General features: G+C 37.2%; 2 protein-coding genes across 4 annotated transcripts in view; both read right to left on the reverse strand.

Moving 5' to 3' along the window:
* LOC121307082 (rab GTPase-activating protein 1-like) overlaps positions 1-23,833 on the reverse strand; it is a 113,439-nt gene that overhangs the window by 54,382 nt on the left and 35,224 nt on the right. For all 3 annotated transcript variants that reach the window (XM_041239196.1, XM_041239198.1, XM_041239197.1), the window contains one exon: positions 20,925-21,075. In XM_041239196.1, the coding sequence (XP_041095130.1) occupies positions 20,925-21,075 (151 nt within the window). The remainder of the gene's footprint in view (positions 1-20,924; positions 21,076-23,833) is intronic.
* On the reverse strand, positions 3,984-7,602 carry LOC121307083 (probable G-protein coupled receptor 21). Its single transcript, XM_041239199.1, has one exon. The coding sequence runs from the start codon at positions 6,912-6,914 to the stop codon at positions 5,865-5,867; it is 1,050 nt and encodes a 349-aa protein (XP_041095133.1). The 5' UTR covers positions 6,915-7,602; the 3' UTR covers positions 3,984-5,864.

The raw sequence follows: 23,833 nt of genomic DNA on the forward strand, positions 1-23,833 counted from the left end.
TAATGTTACTAGAATAGACATTGATTTTTTTAAAAAACACACATTACAAAATCAAGGTGCTTATGCACTTCACAAATAATAAACTATAGTACACAAGACATTTTGTAAAATACTTGTTTTGCCTTTCTAACCCATGACTGATGACTTCATAAAGAGACCAATAACCACAAATATATACTTAAAGAAAATACTGCTATAACTTACTAATTTCAAAACATATGCACTTCTATTTAACATTTGAAAACAATACAGCAGGTGAATATTTTTCCATTTTCTTGTAGAACATGGTGTCCCGTAAAAACAAGTGAAGTAAACATTTGTGTTTTATGGTGTCTTGAGTAACATGTCATCTGGTTTAAAATCCAAATATGGCAATTTGGTGCAGTTCTACATGAGGAAATGGAAGTCCCTCGAGATGGCTAGCCCTTAAATTGTGTTGGTTTTCGTTTCATAGCATAACTTTCCCACAGGAAAAATACTACTTGGTCTTTGGCAAAACAATGTCCCAAAACATGCATCAGTGAAAATACTGCACGGTCACACATTTCTGTACCTTTTAGTACTTTCATCACTTACTCAAAATAAAGCCCTGAAAAAGGCACGGCACTTTCACAAACAGTGAAGAAATTAACACAAATCTTACTGAATTCCATTAGTAGCTTTTTAAAATAGGGAAAATGAAACAATTGAAATGAAACAGCTACAACAAGGTTTACCTTACCAACGTTTTATAGTTCCGATTCAAAAGACATTCAACCTAGGTAAATAGGCATGGAAAAACCTACAGCTTCACTAAGGAAACGCTTGCAAATGTCTTATGTTATCGTAATAATAAATTGTTTTATAATTTCTTGTAAACATGTCCTCATATCAGATGGACTACATATACAATATAATTAACACAGCAACATGTTGTTACCAGCATAAGGAGCATTCACAGTAACATTTAGAAATTCATTATAAAAACATTTTTTGTGTGTTTTTCGTAATCCACCAGGAGCTGGTTTCAGCAAAGGAAAAATATGCAGCTGTACCATGATATACCTATGTGTTAGTTATAACATACATACAAACATACAGACCAACATCAATACATATAGTACGTACATACTTGAAACAGGAATTCAGCTTTATAGCTGTATAAATAAAATGATGACCACGCATGTACCTTGCAGGTCATCAGTCTTTTTGTTTACTACAGTTTATTTATAGATTGGAATCATTCTAAAAAATGCTACATCAATATTTATTTACAATCCAACACCAACACCGGTTCACAATTTTTAAAATACAGCTAAACATCTTTCGGTTTACAGCGCACACAGACAACTCGTTAGAGTTGCATTAGAACAAAAGCCCTTTATTGCATCTGTGATACATTTTAAATTGATTTAAACACATATATACAGACAGCATTTTTGGTGCTAAACTCCACAATTGCACAGTATTGCACAGTTCCCTAGATATAACTTTGGAATAGTACATGTCTAAAAGCATATTCTAATAAACACCAACCAAAGACTGTAATTACAGTGTTCATTATTTTTAATACAATTATTCTTTTTTTTGCCTTTCTTTGAAAAAAAAAAAAGATTTCACTCAGCACATCCAAACAGTTAAAAATCTCTATATAATACATAACTTTGCTCAAAAGCCAATAGTCATTTTAAAATTTGCATAATTTAAAACTGATACATTTTTTAGTATGCGTTTAACACACCTAGTGCCATGTAAAGTTGATGGTACAAAAAGGTAGGTACTTGAATAAAAAAAAAAAAAAAAATCATTTTATTTTTAGATTAGGTCAGCAGAAATATGAATATTGTATTCCGAGTCCTGAAACAGACAGGACACCACAAATTCAAGTTGCGAGTCACATGTAAAACAGTATCATTCATTAGCAAGTTTGTTTACTGTACACACTGTACAATAAATGTGCTTAATGTTTTAAGCAAACTACACAGCATGCTGTCACTTTGTTTATTAATACAGACCACCGAGTGCCAAAACAAACATCAATTAAAGGTTTAAACAAACAAATATATTTTAAATAAATCACTCAAAAGTCACTTCCTTCTAACCATTCTACTGCATCTGGATTTATCAAGTACTTTGGTAATAAAATGATAGCTTCGTAGCCATGATGTGGGAATGACTGTCAGTTTTTCTCTCCAAGTTCAAATTAGCAATGCTGATATTTTAGAATGGCTTTGTATTCTTGATGCAGTTTTAAAACAAAAATGCATAAAAGGCATTCCTGTTGGAAATTCACAAACAACACTAAGTGTGCAGGTTATTTTTTGCAATACACATCACCTTTTTTTCAAAACATACAGGAATTGTACAAGTAACAAGAGTGAACTCTCCTTCTGGGTTCAGATAATACTTAAATTAGATCCCCAATAAATGGACAAAGACAGAAATATATACATGCATGGTTAACCTTAGTAAATGACAATAAAGTTCCATCAGAATTATAAAAGTTATCGGACAGATTTAAATCTGACTGTTTTTATCATCTTACTCTATTGACTCAATAGTCAGCCATGTCCCAGACTAGTTCCCTAACTAAAAAAAATGTTTTTTGCTTTCTGCTTATTCTACTCTATGCAATAGAATTAGCAGAGAACAAAAATAATAGATGCACATTTTACAGATTCAAAAAAGTCAATTCAGTTTCAAAAGCAACCAAACATATTTAAATGTAACAAAATAAAATTATATCTGCTCTTCCACCCACAAGAGACACAAATCTTATTCATATGAAGCCAATAAACTACCATTATAGCTGATATTAAATCAATCAAAGTTGAGTGATGAGTGGCAGTAAGTAAAACGAGGGACAGACTCCCCAAAAGAGGGTTAGTTGGCACCTCTGAATTAATCTGGCAATGCTTCTCTGGTTGCTAAATTTAGAAAACTTAAGGAACTGTGTAATTGGGGGGCCTTGCTATTTTACTTAATGTTAGCTCCCAAGAGAGCTATAATAAAGGCTTTTGTTTCATCTTAAGATTACCAAACTAACAAGTGGCCTTTATGTAACTTCCGACTTTCCAAAATACAAATAGAGCACACTAGCTAGTTCACATTCCATTAATGCCTAGTAGTGTTTATTTGTTAGGAAAAAGTGACTTTAAATTTTATTCTCAATCTGATAATTTCAATTATAGCGACACATTCTCAAAGCATTAATCCTAGAGCTAATCCATGTTTTCTTTTAAGAACAATAAACCAAAAAAACACTTAGCTATGGGTTAAAAATCCTTTGCAAACATGACACTATTGGGTAGTTAGAATGAAACTGAGAATTCTGCTTGAAATCGTGTTAGTAGAGAGGTATGCTTCGCAACCAGCATTTCGTGTACTGTGGAAAAATGCTGCTGTATCTAAAGAATCACCTATCAAATTCATAGTTTCAAACCAGCATATTTAATTTCACACATTTCAAAAGAAAGTGCAGATTTACTGAATGTCTTACTGAACTCCACCCTTCTAATAAGCTTTCAGCTATCACAGCTATTAATCTTGATGCCAAACTTCATTAAGTTCTAGTAAATTCATTATAATCTACAATGCAATTTTCTTTGTTATCACACACAGTGATTTCATCAGTGAAGATTATGGAAAATATGACACAGAAAAGCTCTTTGGCTTCAAGGATTGGAGGCTGTTTCTATCTTTAGCTCTTACTTTAAGGTCAAACATGTTGTTAAGGGAAATCAGGTGAATAACAGAAGAATACTATAAAACTTTGCATATTAGTAAGGTGAGTATTAGTAAGGTGTTAAGCAAGGTGTTTTGGCCATACAACCCAGAATATGTTTTGCATGCCTTTAACTTAATAAAAAATGTTTAAGGTTAAAAATTCAAAACCATAACAGATGTTATTTTTTACTTTTGGATATGTCTGTATTTTCAATTATTATTTGTTTATTTAGCAGTCGCCTTTATCCAAGGCGACTTACAGAGACTAGGGTGTGTGAAGTATGCATCAGCTGCAGAGTCATTTACAACCATGTCTCACCCGAAAGACGGAGCACAAGGAAGTTAAGTGACTCGGGTTCAAACAATATGTCAGTGAGAGAGCCACGATTTGAACCACGGACCTCCTGGTTACAAGCCCTTTTCTTTAACAACTGGACCACACAGCCGCCTGCATATTATTTTAGTAAATACAGGTATATTTCCCTTTTTTTCTCTGTTGTCTACTAGGTTGTTAGATCTTGGTTGATTGAAACAAGGCTGTGCGTATGCAGGTCTATGAGGCCTAGAGGGAATGTTTACACTGGAAAAATGAAAACCATGTACTGTACAACCTTGTTTATATTGTAATTTTGTGAACATTCATAACACACACTGCAATTTCAGGCTTGTCTAAAAATGTTTTGCACAGTTCAATCACAATGCGACTAATCTGAAAGTTGAGGAGGGTGGGGAGTACAATATAACAAATTGGCTTCTCGCAGCATGACATTTCTTTTCTGGAGAGCGCAGTCAAATCATTTTTCATGTTGATTTGCAAACAGAGAAACTAACGTGGAAAAATACAAACATATATTTTCCCTACAGGCAATATCGTAACAAGCACCTGTGACCTGGAATAACACTTGTAATTGTGTTTGTTTTAAATAAACAGTGCAACCAAGTAAGTGGGCCCCTTGTCATAAACCATGCCCCCAAGGTATAAAACAGACAGCTATTGTTACAGGTAATATTTACTGCCAAGTAAATGTTACATTCTTAAACTACTGTTTGGCAAAAAAAAAAAAAAAAGTGCTTCATTATATATTTCAATAATTTACATCTGAATGCTCCTATCTCAAAACAATGATTTTGTTTGTCGCATGTTTTTGCTCTCAGTCAGTGACATCAGGGTTAAAAAAAATAAACAGTCAGATATCACTACCACCACTACAGGACCACTTCTTGTGTTTATTCATGCTTACTTTGACGAAACCATAATATCTGAAGTACAATAAACACTAACCATAGTCTCTAAACGCAGCACTAATTTCATGCAACACAGTGGTTTCCAACTTTACCCCACGCAGCACTACCAGCATGGTTCCCTTTAAGCAGCGACTGAAAAAAGCAACTAGGATGCACTGAGCTTTTAAGTAGTGATTTGGTGGTGTGGAAATGTTTATACATTTAGAGATTTCTTTAGACTTACTGACTGACCACAAGTGGAGCAGATCAATGGACTTTACATACTGAAGAATCTCTTTTGAGTTTTGTAAAGAACTGGAGAAGCCTAGCTTCAAAACATATGGAAACTGTGAATGGGTTAAACTGTTCATGAGCAATATGCATACAGAACACCAAGGACTTCAAGTGAATCACTTTAAATCAAGTCATTATTTTATCCAGTGAACTGAAAGGCAGCATCATTCCTGTATTTGTTTTTATTTTAAATAAATTATTTTGCATTGTAAGCCCCTCAAATCATACTTAAGCATAATGCAGGAGCACACAGTTTTAAAAAAGCATGATGAAACTGCTACTAATTTAACACAAATCAACTTTGTTTTGGCAAACATGGATGCGCAAACTGGCCACAATCTGTATAGGAGGCCATCCAAGCCCACCCCTTGAAGGCAAACATATCGCTGGACTCCTCTGAATAACACCTTACGGGGCATAACCAGCAGTGACCTCCCTTGAATTACTAATAGTAAGATGGGAGATCCCCGCTCCAACTGCATCTGTGCACACACACCCCCAACTCCAGAGTGAGATCACAGAGATATACTTCTTTTAACCCCTGTTTTGCTTTCAAACAAATCTGATCACATTGTTAGTTCAGTAGGGACTGCAGCTTGCAAGCAAAACAGAAACCACGCGCTTCACCAGTTTTGTGTTTGCTAAGCATTGCAGCCGTTTGTGGACCGCTTGCTACACTGAGGCAGAGGCTTCTTGCTCTTCACGTGGCATGTGCAGGAGGCACAGACGGCACCCGAAAGCCGCTTCAGTCCTTTCCGGAAGACGCTGTTGGAGAGGCTGTAGATGACACAGTTGCAGAAGCTGTTGCTGATGGCCAGCCAGGTGGTCAGGAATGAGGCGACAGGATTGCTGTAAATGTTGGAGCTCTCCAGCAAGAAATAGATGATATAGGGCAACCAGAGGATGTAGAAGACGCTGGTGATGCGAAACAAAACCATAGCGTAGCGCCTGTCCGGGCAGGCCTGGGTGTCGGGAGAGTCTCCCTCCTGCGAGCTGAAGCGTGCTCGGCGGTCATTGATTTCTTTATTGTGCTGCTGACAGATCCGGAATATGTTAAAGTATGTAAAGCAGACTGTTAAAGCAGCCGGCGCATACAGCATCACCACAATAAAAGAGGTAAAATAGGCGTCTGTATCCCAGTTTAAGGCACAAGACTTAAATATGTCCCCGTGGTAGCCCGGTTTGCCCCAGCCCAAAAAGGAAGGAAGGAAAACCAAGCAGGAGTAGATCCAGATAAGAAAAATGCAGACCCGTAGCCTCCATGGTGTGACCAGAGTGTTATACGATAAGGGTCTCGTAATTGCAATGTATCTATCAACACTGATGCAAGCTAACGAAGCCATGGAAACGCTTTTGAGAACAGAAACTATGTATCCGAAAATCTTGCAAGTCACAGACTCCTGAAACCCTGTGGAGTAGTGCAGCAGGGACAATGAAGGGACCAGACAACTCACCCCTACAAAGAGATCAGCGTATGCCATGGTTTGGATGAAATAGCTTGTTGTGTGGTGGTTCAACAGAGGTGCACAATGAAATACAAAAATAACAACAAGGTTGCCTGAAATAATCAGCACAGTAAGAAAAATAATGATTACAACTTCTAGGATGCAAATGTTGACAGTCTGTGAATAGCTGATGCCCAGGAGACAGAAGGTTTGGCTGGACTGGTTTCCACCAAAGGAAGAGTTCATCTTGAGTGTCTGGCCGTGCTCTTCAGTTTAGGGCTCGGTTTGCAAGCCCTGACCAGTTGTGATTGCTCGCCGGCTGTATTAATGCAGCGTCAAAGCTCTCTCTCTCTCTCTCTCCCCCCTCCCTCCTTGCAATGCTCACAGATGCTGCTCCGAATTGTCTGCAGTGTAATTTCTCTTTAAATTCAGTGAGCAGTCACCCCTTTCACATGCCAGGAGATAAAACGATGCAGCGCTGCTGCCATGCTTACTGAGATTTTAAAAATAAATAAAAAAGGACAGGAGCTTGAATGAATAACTCATACAAAAGAGCAGCAGGGATATTAAAAAAATAAATAAATAAATAAGCAGGTTGTGCACCTGTCGTCAACTTTAACGGGAAAGGTAATTCCGTTTGCCTTTTTAGATAGCTCCCACTGATGCTGCTTCGTTAAACAGCTGACACAGTAAAGAAAAGAAACCCAAAAGGCACCTCTTCGGCTACACCAGCAATTAGATGGACCAAAATATTGCCATTAAAACAGCAGTCTCTGCATGAACAGGTTTAGATCATTGTCCTTTAGTTCAGCTTTAGTTCAGTTTTATCAACACCCCGTAAGACGAGGCATTCCAGCATTCCTTGAAGATCAATTAGCCGTGAAAGAAGAGCGAAGAGGACACAGATATTAGAGTATTCCTCTTGAAACGTGGAGACAAGTTCAGTTTAAAAAAAAAAAAAAAAAAAAAGCACTGTTAATTCAGCGTGAAAAAAAAACATTTAAATATCCAACAAAGATAAATAAATAATCCAGATATGAAGCTCGGTGGAAGTCCCAGCAGCACAAAGGTGCTGCTCCTCAATCCCAGCCTGGCTTACTGCAGGGTTGAAATAACCTCCCTGGCAGCTTTTCTCTTACTCCTCCCTCTCAAGCCTCTGCCAGTGAAACGACTGCACTGGAGAACAAATGCAGCAGCAAGAAATGTTGCTCCAATTCGACACCGTAGGCATTACTGAATCCCATTTTTCACTTTAGGCTCGAAGCATTAAGACTTCAGCATCCTTCCTAGTTGGAATTTAGACAGCTCTGCCAAGTGCATTGGATTTTTATTACTTGGATTTGAGTCAAAGTAGAAGAGAAAGTTGTACAAATACAGTACATTCTGCCCTTTGTTACTGTGAGAAAAAATTAAGAAAACATTCCTGCTGGCAGCTCAAACAAAACCCTCCTTTTAATCCTCGCTACACATCTTGAGAACCAAAAGCATTTTTTCTCTGCTCATATGCACCTGCTCGCATAACAGCAGCTGTTTCCATATTTAGTATCCACTAATGGAAATTAATATATCAATCAATCACAAGGCACAGTAGTCGTATATTTTAACTGTGGAATTAGAATTTATACTACTTCTAGGATTTTTCTTCTGACAGTTTGTGATGAGACACTTTACAGAAACACCATTGAAAATGCAGATTCCTTGGGATTTCATAGATCAGTCATTTTATAATTTACTCATGGAAATACCATTTAATGTCAGGTGTCACTAACAAAATTACGATATACAAATTGCAAACTGAAGTTTAATTTAATTTTACCGTATAAAATGTCACACATGTTCAATACAAAAGTACACAGACTTGAAATTCATGCCTCTTTAAAAACAAAGCCACCATGAGTAGCTACAAACCACTTGATATTTATCTGTAACTAACATTTTACTGTCAAACATTTAACGATCTAAGCATAGGGATGATGAATCAATGCTTATCAATTATTAGTGTATCTGATTTTTAAGTGATCTGCAGGAACATGGATTATCTTTGCACAGTTGCTAGAGACGATTCCTCAAAGCAGGGGTTTCCAGTCATGGTCCTGGAGGGCCATTCCACTCCAGGTTCCACAGCTAAAATTGTATCATTAACTGCTTAAGGGTCTTAATGGATGTTTAACTGGTTCAAATAAACAATTTAAAAACAGGGATGGAACAAAGACCAGGAGTGGACAGGCCAACTGTGGACACCCCTGCCTTAAAACTTAGTAACGCCTTGGCCAGAGAAGAGGGCAGGGATTAACTCACTGCTTTCAGAAACGCTAAGCAAGGGGCGAGCACAATAAAAGGCGAATCATTTTCCTAAATCAAGGGAACATTGCTTAACTGCCCAACAAATAATCACACTAAGAAAAGCCACAGGAAGCAACGTGTTTTGCTTTCTGAAACACATGTTTTAGAGTGGTACATGACTGAAGATTGGAATATAAGATTAGTTTGTTGAAACATAAAAGGCGCTGTTAGAAGGGCTTTTTTTTTTTTTTTTTTACTGCCGTAATGCACAAAGGGGAGGTCACGACTCAAATAAAAGCCATTAGATTTGCAGGAAACTCACCCTCTCTGATTAGCTAGTGAGTTAGAACAACCCGTTTTCAAAGTTATGGTCAAAACAGGGAACATGTTTACTAATCGCATGCATGCAGACATTTAAAACATGTATGTTAGCAACATACTATACATCCCCTGCATAGACTGAAATAAGATATTTGAGTTACCAGTATGAAAAAAGTAGACCACCATGATCTACAGCCACCAAATGTTCATCACAAGGGCACTACTGTATGTTCTTGTCATTCAACCCCAAGGCTAGTTGTTATGGCTTACTATGCTTCTCAAGGGGGTACTCAAACCAGAGAAAAACAGAATTGAAAGTCAAAGAATATACTACCATTTTAAAAGGCCAACTGGTAATAATTTAAAATAAATTGAAGCATCAAGAACATTTTGTTTTAAATAAATAAATAAAAATAAATGAATGAAATAACCAAAATCAAGAGTACATTGTATTATACTGAATGATGGATAAACAGCTTCCCTTGACATCACTGAAACCTGTTTGCTTTCAACAGGGCCCATGTTGGATGCATCACTGAATCTATAATCAAATCTTGCACGATAAAATCAATTGCAATCCACTGTCGATGGATTAATTAATTGCTGCGTCTCCAGCTTAGCATTTGGAAGCATCTTGATAAATTCACTGATAAACAATTGTTTTGGATGAGCAAAGAGGATACACACAGTAGTCTGGCAGCTTTCCACAAATTCATTTAAAAGACCAGATGAACCATGTCTTCAAGTCTTTGTGTGACAAAGTCCAACTTGTACACAGGTATCATATTTGACAAATACATCTATAAATTTGAATTTTTGCTACAGAACTATTGTTTGGTGGAATTCATCCTCATATTTCACTGCAACTAAACTCTGACATCAGTCCTCGATCTCCTGCTTAACAGGGAGATTGAAGAAACTTCCAATCTTTCACCAGGGAGCAAGCACTGCAATATCATTAAATTGAGTTTATGAATGCATTGGTTTCAGTTAGATTTTCATTGGCCAGGCTTGTGTCATGGCTCTCTTTCTTGGCGTTTTATCCACGCACTTCTCCAGGAAGCACAGAACTGGAAAATGAACAAGCACATTTGGCATTCCAGTAATCGCTACAACAGAATTTATACATAAAAAATCCAACATGCCAAGCCATGCCATGGTTTCTCTGTATGTCACGTCACTGCTGTTATGGCTTTTTTCCCCCCATATATATATTAGATATATATATATTATATATATATTATATATATATATATATATATATATATATATATATATATATATATATATATATATATATAATATATATATATATATATATATATATATATATATATATATATATATATATATATATATATATATATATATATATATATATATATATATAGAAAATATAATATATATATATATATATATATATATATATATATATATATATATATATATAACCTATATATTACAATAGGACTTCAGAATTATGAATCAGCATCGTAGATTTCTTAATTACAATAGGACTTCAGTTTTATGCCTCATCCGAAGGACAGAGCACAATGAGGTTAACCTGTTGTATCTACCTTTTTTTTGCCAAGAAATTGCCATAACCATTCGTGTAATGCATAACTTTCAATCGGCCATTTTAGTTAAACGAAGCAAACCCAAGAACTAGGTGCCCCTATCAACCATGCTGTTCCTCTATCCAAATGAAAGTGTACATGCATCCTAATATTATAAATTACTTTTCAATTAAAAATTGCTTGCATGTATTCTCTCATTTCTGCATGTGTCTTTTTAGTTTTAAAAAGAGTGATGTGAAAATAAACAGACTAGATTTACTCAGCCACCAAGACCCAATTACATTTTTAAGGGTTTACTAGGGACTTTTTTTTTTTCATAAATGTTGCTTAAATTGTTTTTAGGTCACTAAACGTATTTGAGCTATTTTATGTATTTTAAGAAAATCTAATGTTAACTGTAATCCAGACCAGATGTTAATGTATAAATGTAAGACTAAAAGGTCTGAAACTATTCCTAGGATACTCTTCAGTACACTGCAGTGTATTTCCACCCCTGCACAGTGCCTTTCGAAGGATTTACTGTATTTGCTTGAGCATAAGTCGAGAAATTTCAAATACACAAGCAAAAGCCCCCTTGTCAGGAAACCTTTAATGTCTGCAAGTCACGGTCAGTATGTGGCTACTGCTGTCCCCTGTCTGTATCAAACAGGGTTTAGGAGCCAGGGGAGCCCTGTGGCAGGCATGCATTCAGTGCAGGAGGCAAGTTCACCTACTACCACGCCGTCCCCACCCGCTTTGGTATTTTCAAAAGTTGACAGGTATGTAATAATAACAATAATAATAATAATACCTTTTCAATTGTGTGATCCTGCAGCACAGTGTTTCTATAGGAAACACAGCACCTCCATTGTTGTGGGCAAATCCTTATTACCCTCATTGCAAGAGCAAGTGCTTCTAACTTCTCTCAAATCAAAAAGCAAACATCTCAAGATCTGGCAAAAACTATTCCGTGAACAGCCTTTTAACAAACTTGCAGAGTTTAATAAAATCAAAGACATATAGTAGCCTTCCAAAGCTCATGAAAAAGTAAGACACATAGAAATCCTTGTTTTAAGTGTCCATGCAGTCCAGTCAAATATAGAGGACCATTTAAATAACACTGTGTAACTAAAAAAATATTTTTTTTTGTTCCTGGGTAGTAAGTGTTATTTCCTAATTGCTTATGCCTCAAAAGTATAGAAAATGTCTATTATTCCCCACAAACTTTGCTTTTGTGACCAGGACAGTGATATTTCAAAATATCACTATTTCCAATGGGAAAATGGGCAAATGTGTGTCTTTTCGTTCACATAAAGTCAGAAAAAAACAACATATGAATCCAAATTAACATGTATTTATACTAAAGTAATACAAAGATGACTACAAAAGATTTAGAAGTGAGTAGTTTTTCGAGATTTACAATTATACTGTAAATACAATATAATTGTAAATCTCGAAAAACTACTCACTTCTAAATCTTTTGTAGTCATCTTTGTATTACTTTAGTATAAATACATGTTAATTTGGATTCATATGTTGTTTTTTTCTGACTTTATGTGAACGAAAAGACACACATTTGCCCATTTTCCCATTGGAAATAGTGATATTTTGAAATATCACTGTCCTGGTCACAAAAGCAAAGTTTGTGGGGAATAATAGACATTTTCTATACTTTTGAGGCATAAGCAATTAGGAAATAACACTTACTACCCAGGAACAAAACTTGTGTTACGTAGTGTAATTATATGATTTTAGCTAGGGTGTGTCAACTATGCATCAGCTGCAGAGTCACTTACAACAACGTCTCACCCGAAAGACAGAGCATAAGGAGGTTAAGTGACTTGCTCAGGGTCACACAATGAGTCAGTGGCTGAGCTGGGATTTGAACTGGGGACCTCTTGATTACAAGATTACATCAACATTCTAATAGATGCAAAAATCAAAAAATCAACTACAACTCGATCTTGCAAGAACACAATAAAGTTGTGCCCTTGTACATAACACAACTCCAAACAGAATTGATAATGTCAAAGCCCTGAGGCCTCATTTCAAATACCCAGGAGAGCCAATCAATTTGAAACTGAAATTATTGAAGCTCTATTACATTCTGCAGCACACATACTACATACTGCAGCTTAACAAGGGCAAAGCAGTTAAAAATCCATAACAGGGAAAATAATGTACATCTAGGCCAAACTTAACATTTTTTCTAGGCCAAACTTAACATTTTTATTCAGCTAGACAGCGATTGATGCCTTGTATGATCTGTGAATAACTAGTCAAATGAGTCAGCAGGACAGATGTATTGTGCATTGTAGCTTTATATCAAAAAGTGCTGTTTTATGCTTAAACAAATGCTGGTTTAGGGTGTGTATCTGGCACTGGCTGCAGTGCAATTCATCAGATGAGATGCAGAGTCTGCATGAATACAAGCGCAATCAAACAGAAACATTCACCATTCTTAATAACGTATGCCATTTTTTGGTGAGGATTGCTTAGTTACCTTGAAATCTGACAGTAGCTGACTTGCGCATGATGCTTAAAATCCAGGTATCCAGCAATATCTTAAATTATAGTATAGAATCACTGCCACGGCATACTGCATACAGTACCTGTTGTGGTTTGCCAAGAATGTTCTCATGAACCAGCAATGAGCACAAGAAGCACAAAAAAGGTAAATAGATAAATGGGGAAGTGATCTGCATGATCCTTGGATAACCAGTGCCTTACACAGTAAACATACTTGGTTGTGGATATATAAGAGCATACACACGATTAGTACTCTTCTATTTTTAGTGGAGTTATAGTCACTATGAAACAATAGAGGTCTGCAGTTTTGAGTGGAGCTCTCCATCCTGGACCTGTGTACAGGTCAGCATTGCTGAAAAAGTTAGCATTGTCTGAAGCCTGAATGCACAGTTTCTACATCTGAAAACAAACAGCTGTAGTATGCCATGGAATAAAAGCCTGCAAGTCATTTTAACAGCACAGCTGACAACATGTGTGTTTCCATTAAAATAATCTGACCCACAGTAAGCCTAAGTGTTTTCCTATTTCCAAGTGGATTCCTATCACATGGAAGGGCACAGGAAGATGAGTGAGAACAATGTAGCAGTCCAAGAACCAAGACAAACATCAGATTCCCCCAAGCAGCACGCTTTCTCTTCTGTGCCGCATTTAAAAAGTGTCTTATTCAGGAAGACGGAGTAAGTGATTTTACAGGGCATGAGTGAGTCATCAATATCTGCTGTGCAGCTTCCAAATGGAGACAGACAGGCCATTAATTCATGGTCTTGAACTTTGTATTAACTCTGTCAACAAACATTGAAGATTTTGAACAGAGGAAGAAAAAAAAACTATATAGTAGAAGAAACATCTAGCATGCTACTATTTGGGATGGGAAAACTGCTGTTCAAATGAACAAAAATAAGTATGCCAATGCAGTAGCTGTGCATGCATCTGTATCTATCCCCTAGCAATTTGGATTTTCTAGTGGGTAGACAGCCACAATCTTAGCATTACCATGTGCAGCAGGGCGGAGCTGTGAGAGCCAGCTAACCTGTATACTGCAATAAAGCATCTTAACAACTAAGCAGAAGAGCCAGGCTTGCCTGCATTCTTGATTATTGAGCTTTTAACCATCATCCAATTTGACTGACAGGTGTCAGAATATGGAACAGCAGTGCTGGCTAACTCCCCATAGCAATTTATTTAAATGCAGCCTATTAACCTGTGTCCCACTGTGTCTGCTGGTTTTCATTCCATGAATTCTCAATTACTTAACTAGACCCTTGATTGAACTAATAATGTGCTTAAATTAGACCTTTTTAATTGTTTCCAGCTCCTAAACAGTTGCAGAGTTCAAGTTACTTATAAAATGTTATAGCTAACTTGTAGTAACTTTAAAACTGCAACTGTTTAAGAGCTGAAAACAAGTAAGACTGTCTAATTAAGCAAAGTAACTGAGAGCTCTGTTGGAATGAAAACCAGAAGACAAAATGGGGTCCCCGGGACCAAGGCTGGAAACCAGTGATCTAAAAGGATGACAGTGTTTAGAGCCACCAACATTTAGATTAATTGAATAGGCCGCAATGCTGAAAAAGAACAACTGCACGGAGGTACACTTCCACTGGTAAATTTGCTGAACATTTTGGCCGCCTTGAAACATTCTGACGTTTCTTCTCACTCAACACACCCTGCTATTCATTTCTGGGTCTCTGTCAAGCAGGGCCTTACCATTTGTGCAAAACAGTGTTGTGGACTCATTTCACTTGACACGAGCCTCTACCCAGCCACACATCAGAAATGTGGTTCTTAATATGTTTTAGCTGCTTCTTTACTTTTACTGTGGGGCAAGGCTTTTTAACAATGACCACATCCATAGTATAACAACTATGACATACAATCACACTAAGCATCAGAACAAGCAAGACAGAAAGGCTTCAAGTGGCTGGTAAATGTGCATTTTGGAACACATCACTTATCTGTTTTTCTTCTTGATGCACGCATCACAAAAGCATTCATCACATAATACAATTTCTGCTGCTTTGTTCCTGTATGAGGGACAAATCCATGATGCATAATGTATTTGCTAACTATGCTTAACCCTTTGAGATCCATTTATTCAGGGCCTGTCAGGCGTGTCAGGTCCTATTTATTTTCAAACAAGCTATTTATTTTACACACGCTGTTTAAAAGTAATTTCATTCACAGTAAAACAGGTTTAAAAGGCACTGCATAGCAACAGGACACACTGTTCTGCCCCACTCCTTGTTCTCTGTATTTATCATATATCTCTTCATAGTAGTGCACACTGATAAATCATCTCCTGATCACTCTTTTTATCACCAAACTCCTCAATAATACTATCCAAGTCATCATTTTATTACTATAACATTTCAAAAAGCTTGGCAAATGTCTGCAATTTTCTTTGAGCGCTGGATGCAGAAGCAGCTATCTTGTTTGTCCATGTTATGTCTGTGTTTTTTTGGGGTTTTTTTTTGGCTTCTCTTGGCCATTGAAAGCTTTTGTCAGCTTTCTCCGGAGAAAAAACAACTAGGGACCTGAGCTTGACGTTGTTTTGATGAGGACGGACAGGGTCCGACATTGGGCTGGAAAAGACAAATTGTATGGACCAGATCCGACATAGGACAGCAAAGGGTTAACATTTGACACCTTATTTACATTTATGGACAGTCTAAAAATGCATGTTCTTCAAATCCATATGCATTAGAACACACAGCTCAAAAAAAAAAAACCTAAATGTAAAGACAATTTGGTTTTGTGTTCTGCAACTGTAAACAACCCCACTTTCTTGAAGGTTCAATACCTCACCACGTAACCCTCCTGATCCTACACTTGTACTCGTCTTATATCACCTGAACAGTCACCCACCCCACCTTTGTCACAAACAACTGCAAAATGTAACGGATCAGCTACTGCAACCTTGCACAGGATCCTGAACACAGCCTTCTGCCTTCAAAGCGATCAGCCAAGTACAATACAGCACAGTATATTGGCCTGGTGGTTCCACTTCCCTCCCCCATCGGGTGTAGCTAAATTCCAAATAAAGTACTATCACATGCTTGTATAAATGTTTGTCATTTAAATAAATGTAGGTTATTTCAGTATTTCTAAATTCCAAACTTGAGTGTTTTATAGTTACAGGTAAACTACTGTTAAAAAAAGTCAACGATGATAACCTTACAGTAACAGTACAGAGGTTCAAAACAGTTCAGCATTATTATTATAACTTTGCACCAATTATTGTGTTTTTCCATCTGCTTTCCATAGCAAGCTACACACTCAAGTATCAGCTTAATTTTAAATCCAGGCAAACTCAGGAGTATGGCATGAAAATTACACTTAACAAGGACAGTAATCAGTAAATTTTAAAACAGCCGTTGAGACTTCTGCACTTCGCTTTGCAGCGAGCCATTTCAAAAAGGTGCTTCATGTAATAGGCGTCTAGCCTGTGCATTTGTCATTTTTAAAAGAAGCTAGTTTAAAATGCAGCTGAGAAATGGGTTGTATAAAATATTAAAGTGGATCTTTCATTTCTAAAGGTGTTATCTAATTAGATCACGCCCCCTCTACTTGGTGAAAGACTTTATTAAGGGTTGGCACCCAAAAAATTTATATTTGTGTTTTACACTTTCAAAGTTGTTTACCAATATTTTAACAAAAACTACTCAAACGGTAAGGGTTAGCCCAGAAAATGTGTCTGTTTTGAGTGAAGGTGAAAATGGAATTTCTTTGGGTTGTTACAAAGATAACAATCTTCTCCCTTGCAGTTGTAAAACAATAAGTGGCAGTTTGTATTGTGCAGCTTAGAAAGCGGTTCTGCTTTCGGCTTTCAAACAATAACCAGAACAACAGCGCTTGACAAGCTTAGAATTGACTCTTCCGATAAGCATATAAAAGCAACACAAAAGCTTTTTGCTGATGCTTTCTCTATAACACAATAGCCATTCTAAAATGTAGAAAACATGAGCTGTGTTTCTCCAATTTGCAAGGTTTCATTAAACATTTGAATCTATTCCTAAAAATCTAGCAAGTCTATTTGAACCTCATTTCACATGACATGTGCAATTGAAGCTTGCCCCATAGAGTATAAATGCCCCATTGAAAAGCATTGACTCTCCACATAGCAGGCCTTGACATCAGCTTAATTCATGATTAATGATTAGACTAAGCAATGAGTTTGGTCAAAATCCATTTAATTTGCAATATTGTGCAAATGATTCAAGTAAGTAATTGAAATTACATGAACTGTTTGCACAATGTACAAATACAGGAATATTCTCATATTGTATATACATATTTAACAAAATAAGTCTGTATTGTAGCATACTATAATAAAATCAAGATGTATGTCTAATTATCTTGTTTAAAGAGACAAAAAACGACATTCCCAGTAATGGTAATTTGTCCTTTTAACTTTTTTTTTTTTTTTTTTTTAAAGCCCTCAATCCAAACATGCTTAGTATTTTTGTCACAGTATTGGTGCATCACTGCACTAGCCATGCGCTACTGCATTGGAAGCCTAGAGGAGTAAATTACCATTTTAGTGTTAGATTACAAGTTAAAATCTTTGCTGCAAGAAATAGCGCTGTTATCGACCTTGACCTACAAGATCCAGTTCTTCTAGAACAAGGCTTGATGAATAAAATTGTTAAAAAATAAATAAATAAAAACCGTATGGCACTAGTTTTACAGTACAAAGACCAACTGTGAAATAAAAATGTCACCACCATTGTTCTGTAATAATGAATAGAACAACTGTTCTAAATACAACAGTTTATGTCTACATTATGCCTGCATGTTACAATTTACATATCCTTTTAATGCCCCAATATGGCAAAACTCTGTAAAGTCTGTAAAGGCAGTATTCAATAATACAATGGTGTAAATACCACACAGTGCACAACACTCAGAATGCAATGAATTTGTTCTGTTGCGTGAATAGCTTATCATGTTTGCATATACCAAAATATCCTGGTTTTAATGAGCTGGAAATCTAATCTACATTGTAAATATTTGTACAAGATGACCTCAAATGCTGTTTTATTTATATGTAACAGCTCAATTCCTTTGGCAACTAACTTATTCTTGTTGCAGGAAAAATCCTCCTTTAACCAACTGACTAAACTCCACCACAGCGTTCTTCAAATTTAAACACCAGCCGTCATGGTGGGAGTACTTCACTGTAACAGTTTCCCACAATCATGTTCATTTGACTTGCTGTATGTTTACTACATTGTTCTGTACATAATTTTTTTAGCTGCATGTAAATCAAGCTTCAATATACTTAAAACCTGCTTGATACTACATCCCTCTGAGCAATATGCAGCAGTAAGAGGTTCTACACAAAATCTCCAAACACAAACCAAACTAGAAATGCGTTTCTGAGAACAAAACGTTATAACCCTGGTTCCCTGAAATAGAAATGTAGCCATTACCGCAGAGATATTTACCTCCTAATAAGATATAACAAAGCAGTTCGCAGAGCCTGCGACGCAGTCACGGCCCGCCTCCGAGGGCACAAAAGCACTGCACTCACAGATCTCAGCGTCATTTTTCCTTTAAGCCTCCTGCAATCATGGACACAGCGACCTTGAAGGTTAATGGTTACATTTCTAATTCAGGGAATCAGGGTTATGATAATAACCTAACGTTCCCTTTCAAGTACGAAATGTAACCATTACTGCATGGGTACCAAAGCCGCCACAAGGACAATATTGCAGAAGGACTGGAATGCTACAAGGCTAAGCCGAGAGGCTGCCCTGTGCTTTACCATACGGAATCCCAGAAACAAGTAGCTAGGGCTAAAAAATGGAGGGAGAAACTCTGCCAGTCCACTGAGAAGCCATCCTTAACAGTTCCAAAACCAGGGTTTTGAGGATCCCCGACATTCAGTCTTTAGGACCTAGTAAATGTATGGGGAGTAGCCCACACCGCTGCATTGCATGTCTTTGGCAGATGCACGCTGGAATAAAGCCCACGAAATTGCCATGCCCCTAGTGGAATGGACAGTAAGCTTTTCTGGAAGGGGCAAGTTGGCCAGCACACAGGCAGTATTGATCATGTCTGCTATCCATTTGGACAGCCTCTGCTTAGACAGGGCTTGACCATGGGACTTTTTGTCCTGTCAATGTAGTACGCCAGGGCCAACACTGAATACAGCGTATGGAGCAGTCGCTCCCTGTCAAACTGGAAAGAGGTGGATGGAAAGCCCCCAGTTTCACAAACTGGTTGACATGAAACACAAAATCCACCGTTAAAAAACAACACTGCTGGTTAACCCCCCCCCCCCTTATTTTTAATCTCAAATGCTTGTGCTTTGTATTTCAAAGCAGACTGCTGCCTAAAACCCTTTTGTTTTGTTGCACAGTAATAATCACACAAAATGGCAAATTAAATAATGTTTAACCCCAATAGGGAGGGGGATTGTGTTTGAACTGCAGGGAGTAGCCAGTCTGAATGGTAGTAAAAGCCCAGATGTCCGTGGTACACCAACACTCCCTGAAAAGGGGCCCTGGGCCTGTGGCAGCAAACTCCTAGGGCTGCTGCTTGGCTTGTGGCTTGGCCTGGGACTTCTGTCTCTGTACCGAGCGGCGGGACCTATTAAAGCCTCCCCAGCGAGCAGCTGTGGACCGGTTCTGAACATCACCAGTGCAGCCGACTGTGCCATTGTTTGAGGCTGCTGGGGCCTAGGATGCCAGTTTGCCACTGGTTTGCGCACTGGAGGTGGTCATTTGGGAAGTAGCCAAAACCAGCTCCTTTGTGGACCGCGGGACGAAACACATGCCCTGGTGTAATAGGGGCACCCAACAGCGGTGCTTTATTTTCGTCAGGCACGTATGCCCGGGAAAGTCAGTATAACAACGTCTCAATAAAAACGTGTCACAGGCTCTGTGAACAGCTTTGTCATACCTTATTCAGGTTTTGGGGGTCTTTAGGAGGTAAATACCCATACGGTAATGGTTACATTTCGTACTTGAAAGGGAACAGCCCCATTCCATCGCTGCAACACCATATAGGAGATACTATAAGGAAGTCACAAAAGGAACTAATATATACTATTATACAAGTGAGGTGTTGAGCCTTAGAAGTGGTAAATGTAATAGTCACTATAGTCATCTAACCCTACAGTGCTTGCATAAAGAAAAGGACAGTACTTAATACAGACAATTTTTTTTTTTTAACAAAAACAAAACATACAAGGGCAGACTATTAAGAATGGTTTGTAAATGTGAAATAAAATGGAATGGAAACTTGACTCATATAATATTGCTGTGTATTCAAACTGCATTTACAGCAGAAAACTTAAGTCACATGAAGTCCTTGGTCTTAGGTTAGAGCGCAACATAAAGGTCACCAAGACATTTAGCACACAGTGTTTATATAGCCCTGCAATGTGAAGTCACTGTCTCAACAAAGCTCATTTAAGTCTTCAACAGTGTGGTGGCAAAAAGGTTAGGTTTTCTTGTATGATCAAATTTCAAAAGGTTTGCCTAATTGTATACTTTCTTAAGTTGCTTAAGTGGATGAAGTTGTGTTTCGTGTGTTGAATATGTTGAAAGCTGCCTCTTACCTTGGTGATAAGGGTCCTGTATTCCTCGACCTGGTGGTCGTTGGTGTGGCAGCCAGCCAGGAGCTGCCAGACCTCTCCCCTCAGCGCCTCTGGGACTCCACTCCTGACCAGGGCCGGGAGCGGCTTTGGCCTGACACTCAGGTTGAGATGCCTGTACAAGAAAACCATTCAACCGTTGAGGTTAAAAAATAAATATACTGGTTTGCCAGGAGCACACAGTGACTTTTGTACAAGTAAGAAACAAACGTATTGCAGGGCTGCAAGCTCATGGTAGAATAAAACAAAATCACCTCTAAAAATTACCCACATGCCTCTATTTGTGATTAATGCTACTTTGTGCATTACAAAAGAAATGGCTTGTATGCAATCCTAAAAAATAAAGTTCTAATTACCAATGCAATTTTGCCAAAAAGAAAACTTTCTGAAGGTTAAAATATTGTATCTTGAGTACAGTGCTCTTTCCTTCAAACAGTTGCCTTTTGTTTTAATAGACATCCTTACAATTAGCTATATAACATGAACATAAAAAGGACAATGATTTATATATTACAATTGTGAAGTTTTACAGTAGCCAAAAATACAATGATTTGTATTTTACAACTTTCAAATAGAAAAATAAAAATTCTCATTTACAATTCTAGTTGTTCTTTTTTCTTTTTTATAGTGATTGGCTGTTTCTTTTTAATCGTTACGTTTCGTGGCGAGAGCAGCCTTGTACAATGGCAACATAACATGAATTTCTTCTATTATACATCTACCCTCTAATCATTAAACAGGAAGAAAAGTAGAAAGGAGATGGAGGAGAAAGAAAGATCACAAAACCAGACAAAAAAGGAATGGTGGAAAAAAACAAAGCACACATAAATAACTAAAAAAATAAATAAAAAAGGTGAAGGATGGCTCAAGGAGTGAGAGGGAGATAGAGATGTAGACTGACATGAGCCTGCTTCCTTACAGCAGCATGCAGGGCCACCCTAGATTGTAAACCAGCATTAGATAATATGTGTACTAAATGACTTCCGCATCAGTTTGCGCAGTGCTGCACTCCTTCCCGTCCGCGGCGAGCACAATGGCATTCTATGCCGGACCCGACCTTGTTTAAAAGCCCAGCGGTTCTGTCAGAAGAGCGCAGGAGAGATTTTAATTTTGTTTTAAATATGTTTCTGAAATCAGAAGGTAGTGGTGAGATGCATCTGTAGTGTCTAACTTAAACATTGCATACTCACTAGTTAGTTTTATAATCGATATTTAGTTTAATAAGTAGATGCCACTGCTGCATATATATTACATGCTGAGTGAGACTTGCGTGGTGATTTCTCACATGGCTTTTGAATAAAGTATAGTGCTACTGCTTACCTCAGAGTCTTCTTTGTTCTGTTCTCTGACTAAACATTTGCCATTTTTCTGTAATTCTTAGTGACAGAGATGAAACAAACATTGCTTGTCGGGTGATTTTAATGCGGTTTCAGTGTCTGTTGACATTTTTACCTACAGAAACACTGTTTTGATCATTGTTAAGATGTAGTAATATTAATAGATCAGGGAAGTAAGTTGGTCTATGATGTCATAGCCATGCAGTAAGACAATTCTTACCGCACGGTCATGTGATCTTGTTAAGCCAAGCACAGCACTTCATTTATCCAAGCCTTTTTATAAATTCTCTGGTACAACCTGGCTCCCTTGATAACTCTGGAAGGACAAATGAATACTGTAGTTTACTAAACTATTGTTTCAGATCAAGGTGTTTTTTTTTTTTTTTTTTTTTTTTTAAACCAATGCTCTAAATTTAACTTTCAATTAGTGCACAATATTACACACTTAGCCGTAACCCATTTTATAAAGTCCATACTTGGGGGTGCAGCCGTATTTACAGTAGTAAACTTGTGGCATGCTCTGCTTTCTTATTTATTTTTTTAAGATATATATTTTTTTTAAACACTACAAAACTAAAGACTTCTAGCAAAGTAGTTATGGTCATCTCTAGTCATGTTTAAATGTGTCTAAATTTGTCTTAAGCTTTAAATAAACACTGAATTAACAATAAACAACTGTACTGCAGTTAACTTACAAAACAATGAACACATTAGCTGCACCCAGCCAGCCCCACCACCTCCAAGTAAACCTGATCCTTTGTGTAGCTCAACTGATCCATATCACTACTCTGCAGAACAAAAAATGAATAGGGATTAATCAAAGGATTAATCTGTTTTAGCTTGATGCTGGCCAGAAGATAGATTTGTCAAAATAAAGAAGTCACATGGCTGCAGACATGTAACTTATTAAATTATTTGTGTTTAAATTTGCCAGTGTACCCTAGCTCTACCCTAACTAACCACATGTGCAGTAATTATTTCTTCCTATTCCAAAACTTGACAAAATGTACAATGTTGTCACCCTACAGATGTTATTTATCACAACTATGTATTTAGGATTACTTGTATTTTTCAGTCAGTCAATCTATAAATGGTTTAGAACGTACTTTACCATTTACCAATTCCATGCTAATGTTTCTTTATTGGTAATAAAGCATATATTGCAACATTTAATTACAAGCTTAAAGCCAAAATAATTCTAGCAGAAAGGCATGGGGGTGAGGGGGTTGTTTTGGCATAAATGTTTACATTTTTAATTACTTTCATAGTATAATGCAGTGTGAAGATAAAGGCTAAAACATAAAATTAGGCTGCCAATGTTATTAATGGAAATCCAGAAATGGCATTTTTAAGATGGCCCCATGGCTGCTGCCTGCTGTTGCCTTCTTAATTTACATTTGAAAGTCCAAAGCTATCTTTATAGTGTCTTTAGGGATCAATATGTACACTTATACTAGAAAGTCTGCTGACTGCAAAATAATGCCATTCACTGTGCATTTTCCATAGACAGCTTTCCATATCAACCACAAAGGCCAA

The sequence above is a fragment of the Polyodon spathula genome, chromosome 52 (assembly GCF_017654505.1).
Source record: "Polyodon spathula isolate WHYD16114869_AA chromosome 52, ASM1765450v1, whole genome shotgun sequence".
Taxonomy (NCBI): domain Eukaryota; kingdom Metazoa; phylum Chordata; class Actinopteri; order Acipenseriformes; family Polyodontidae; genus Polyodon; species Polyodon spathula.

Coding starts and splice junctions, on each gene's coding strand:
- LOC121307083 (XM_041239199.1), bottom strand. CDS start 6,914: ATGAACTCTTCCTTTGGTGGAAACCAGTCCAGCCAAACCTTCTGTCTC.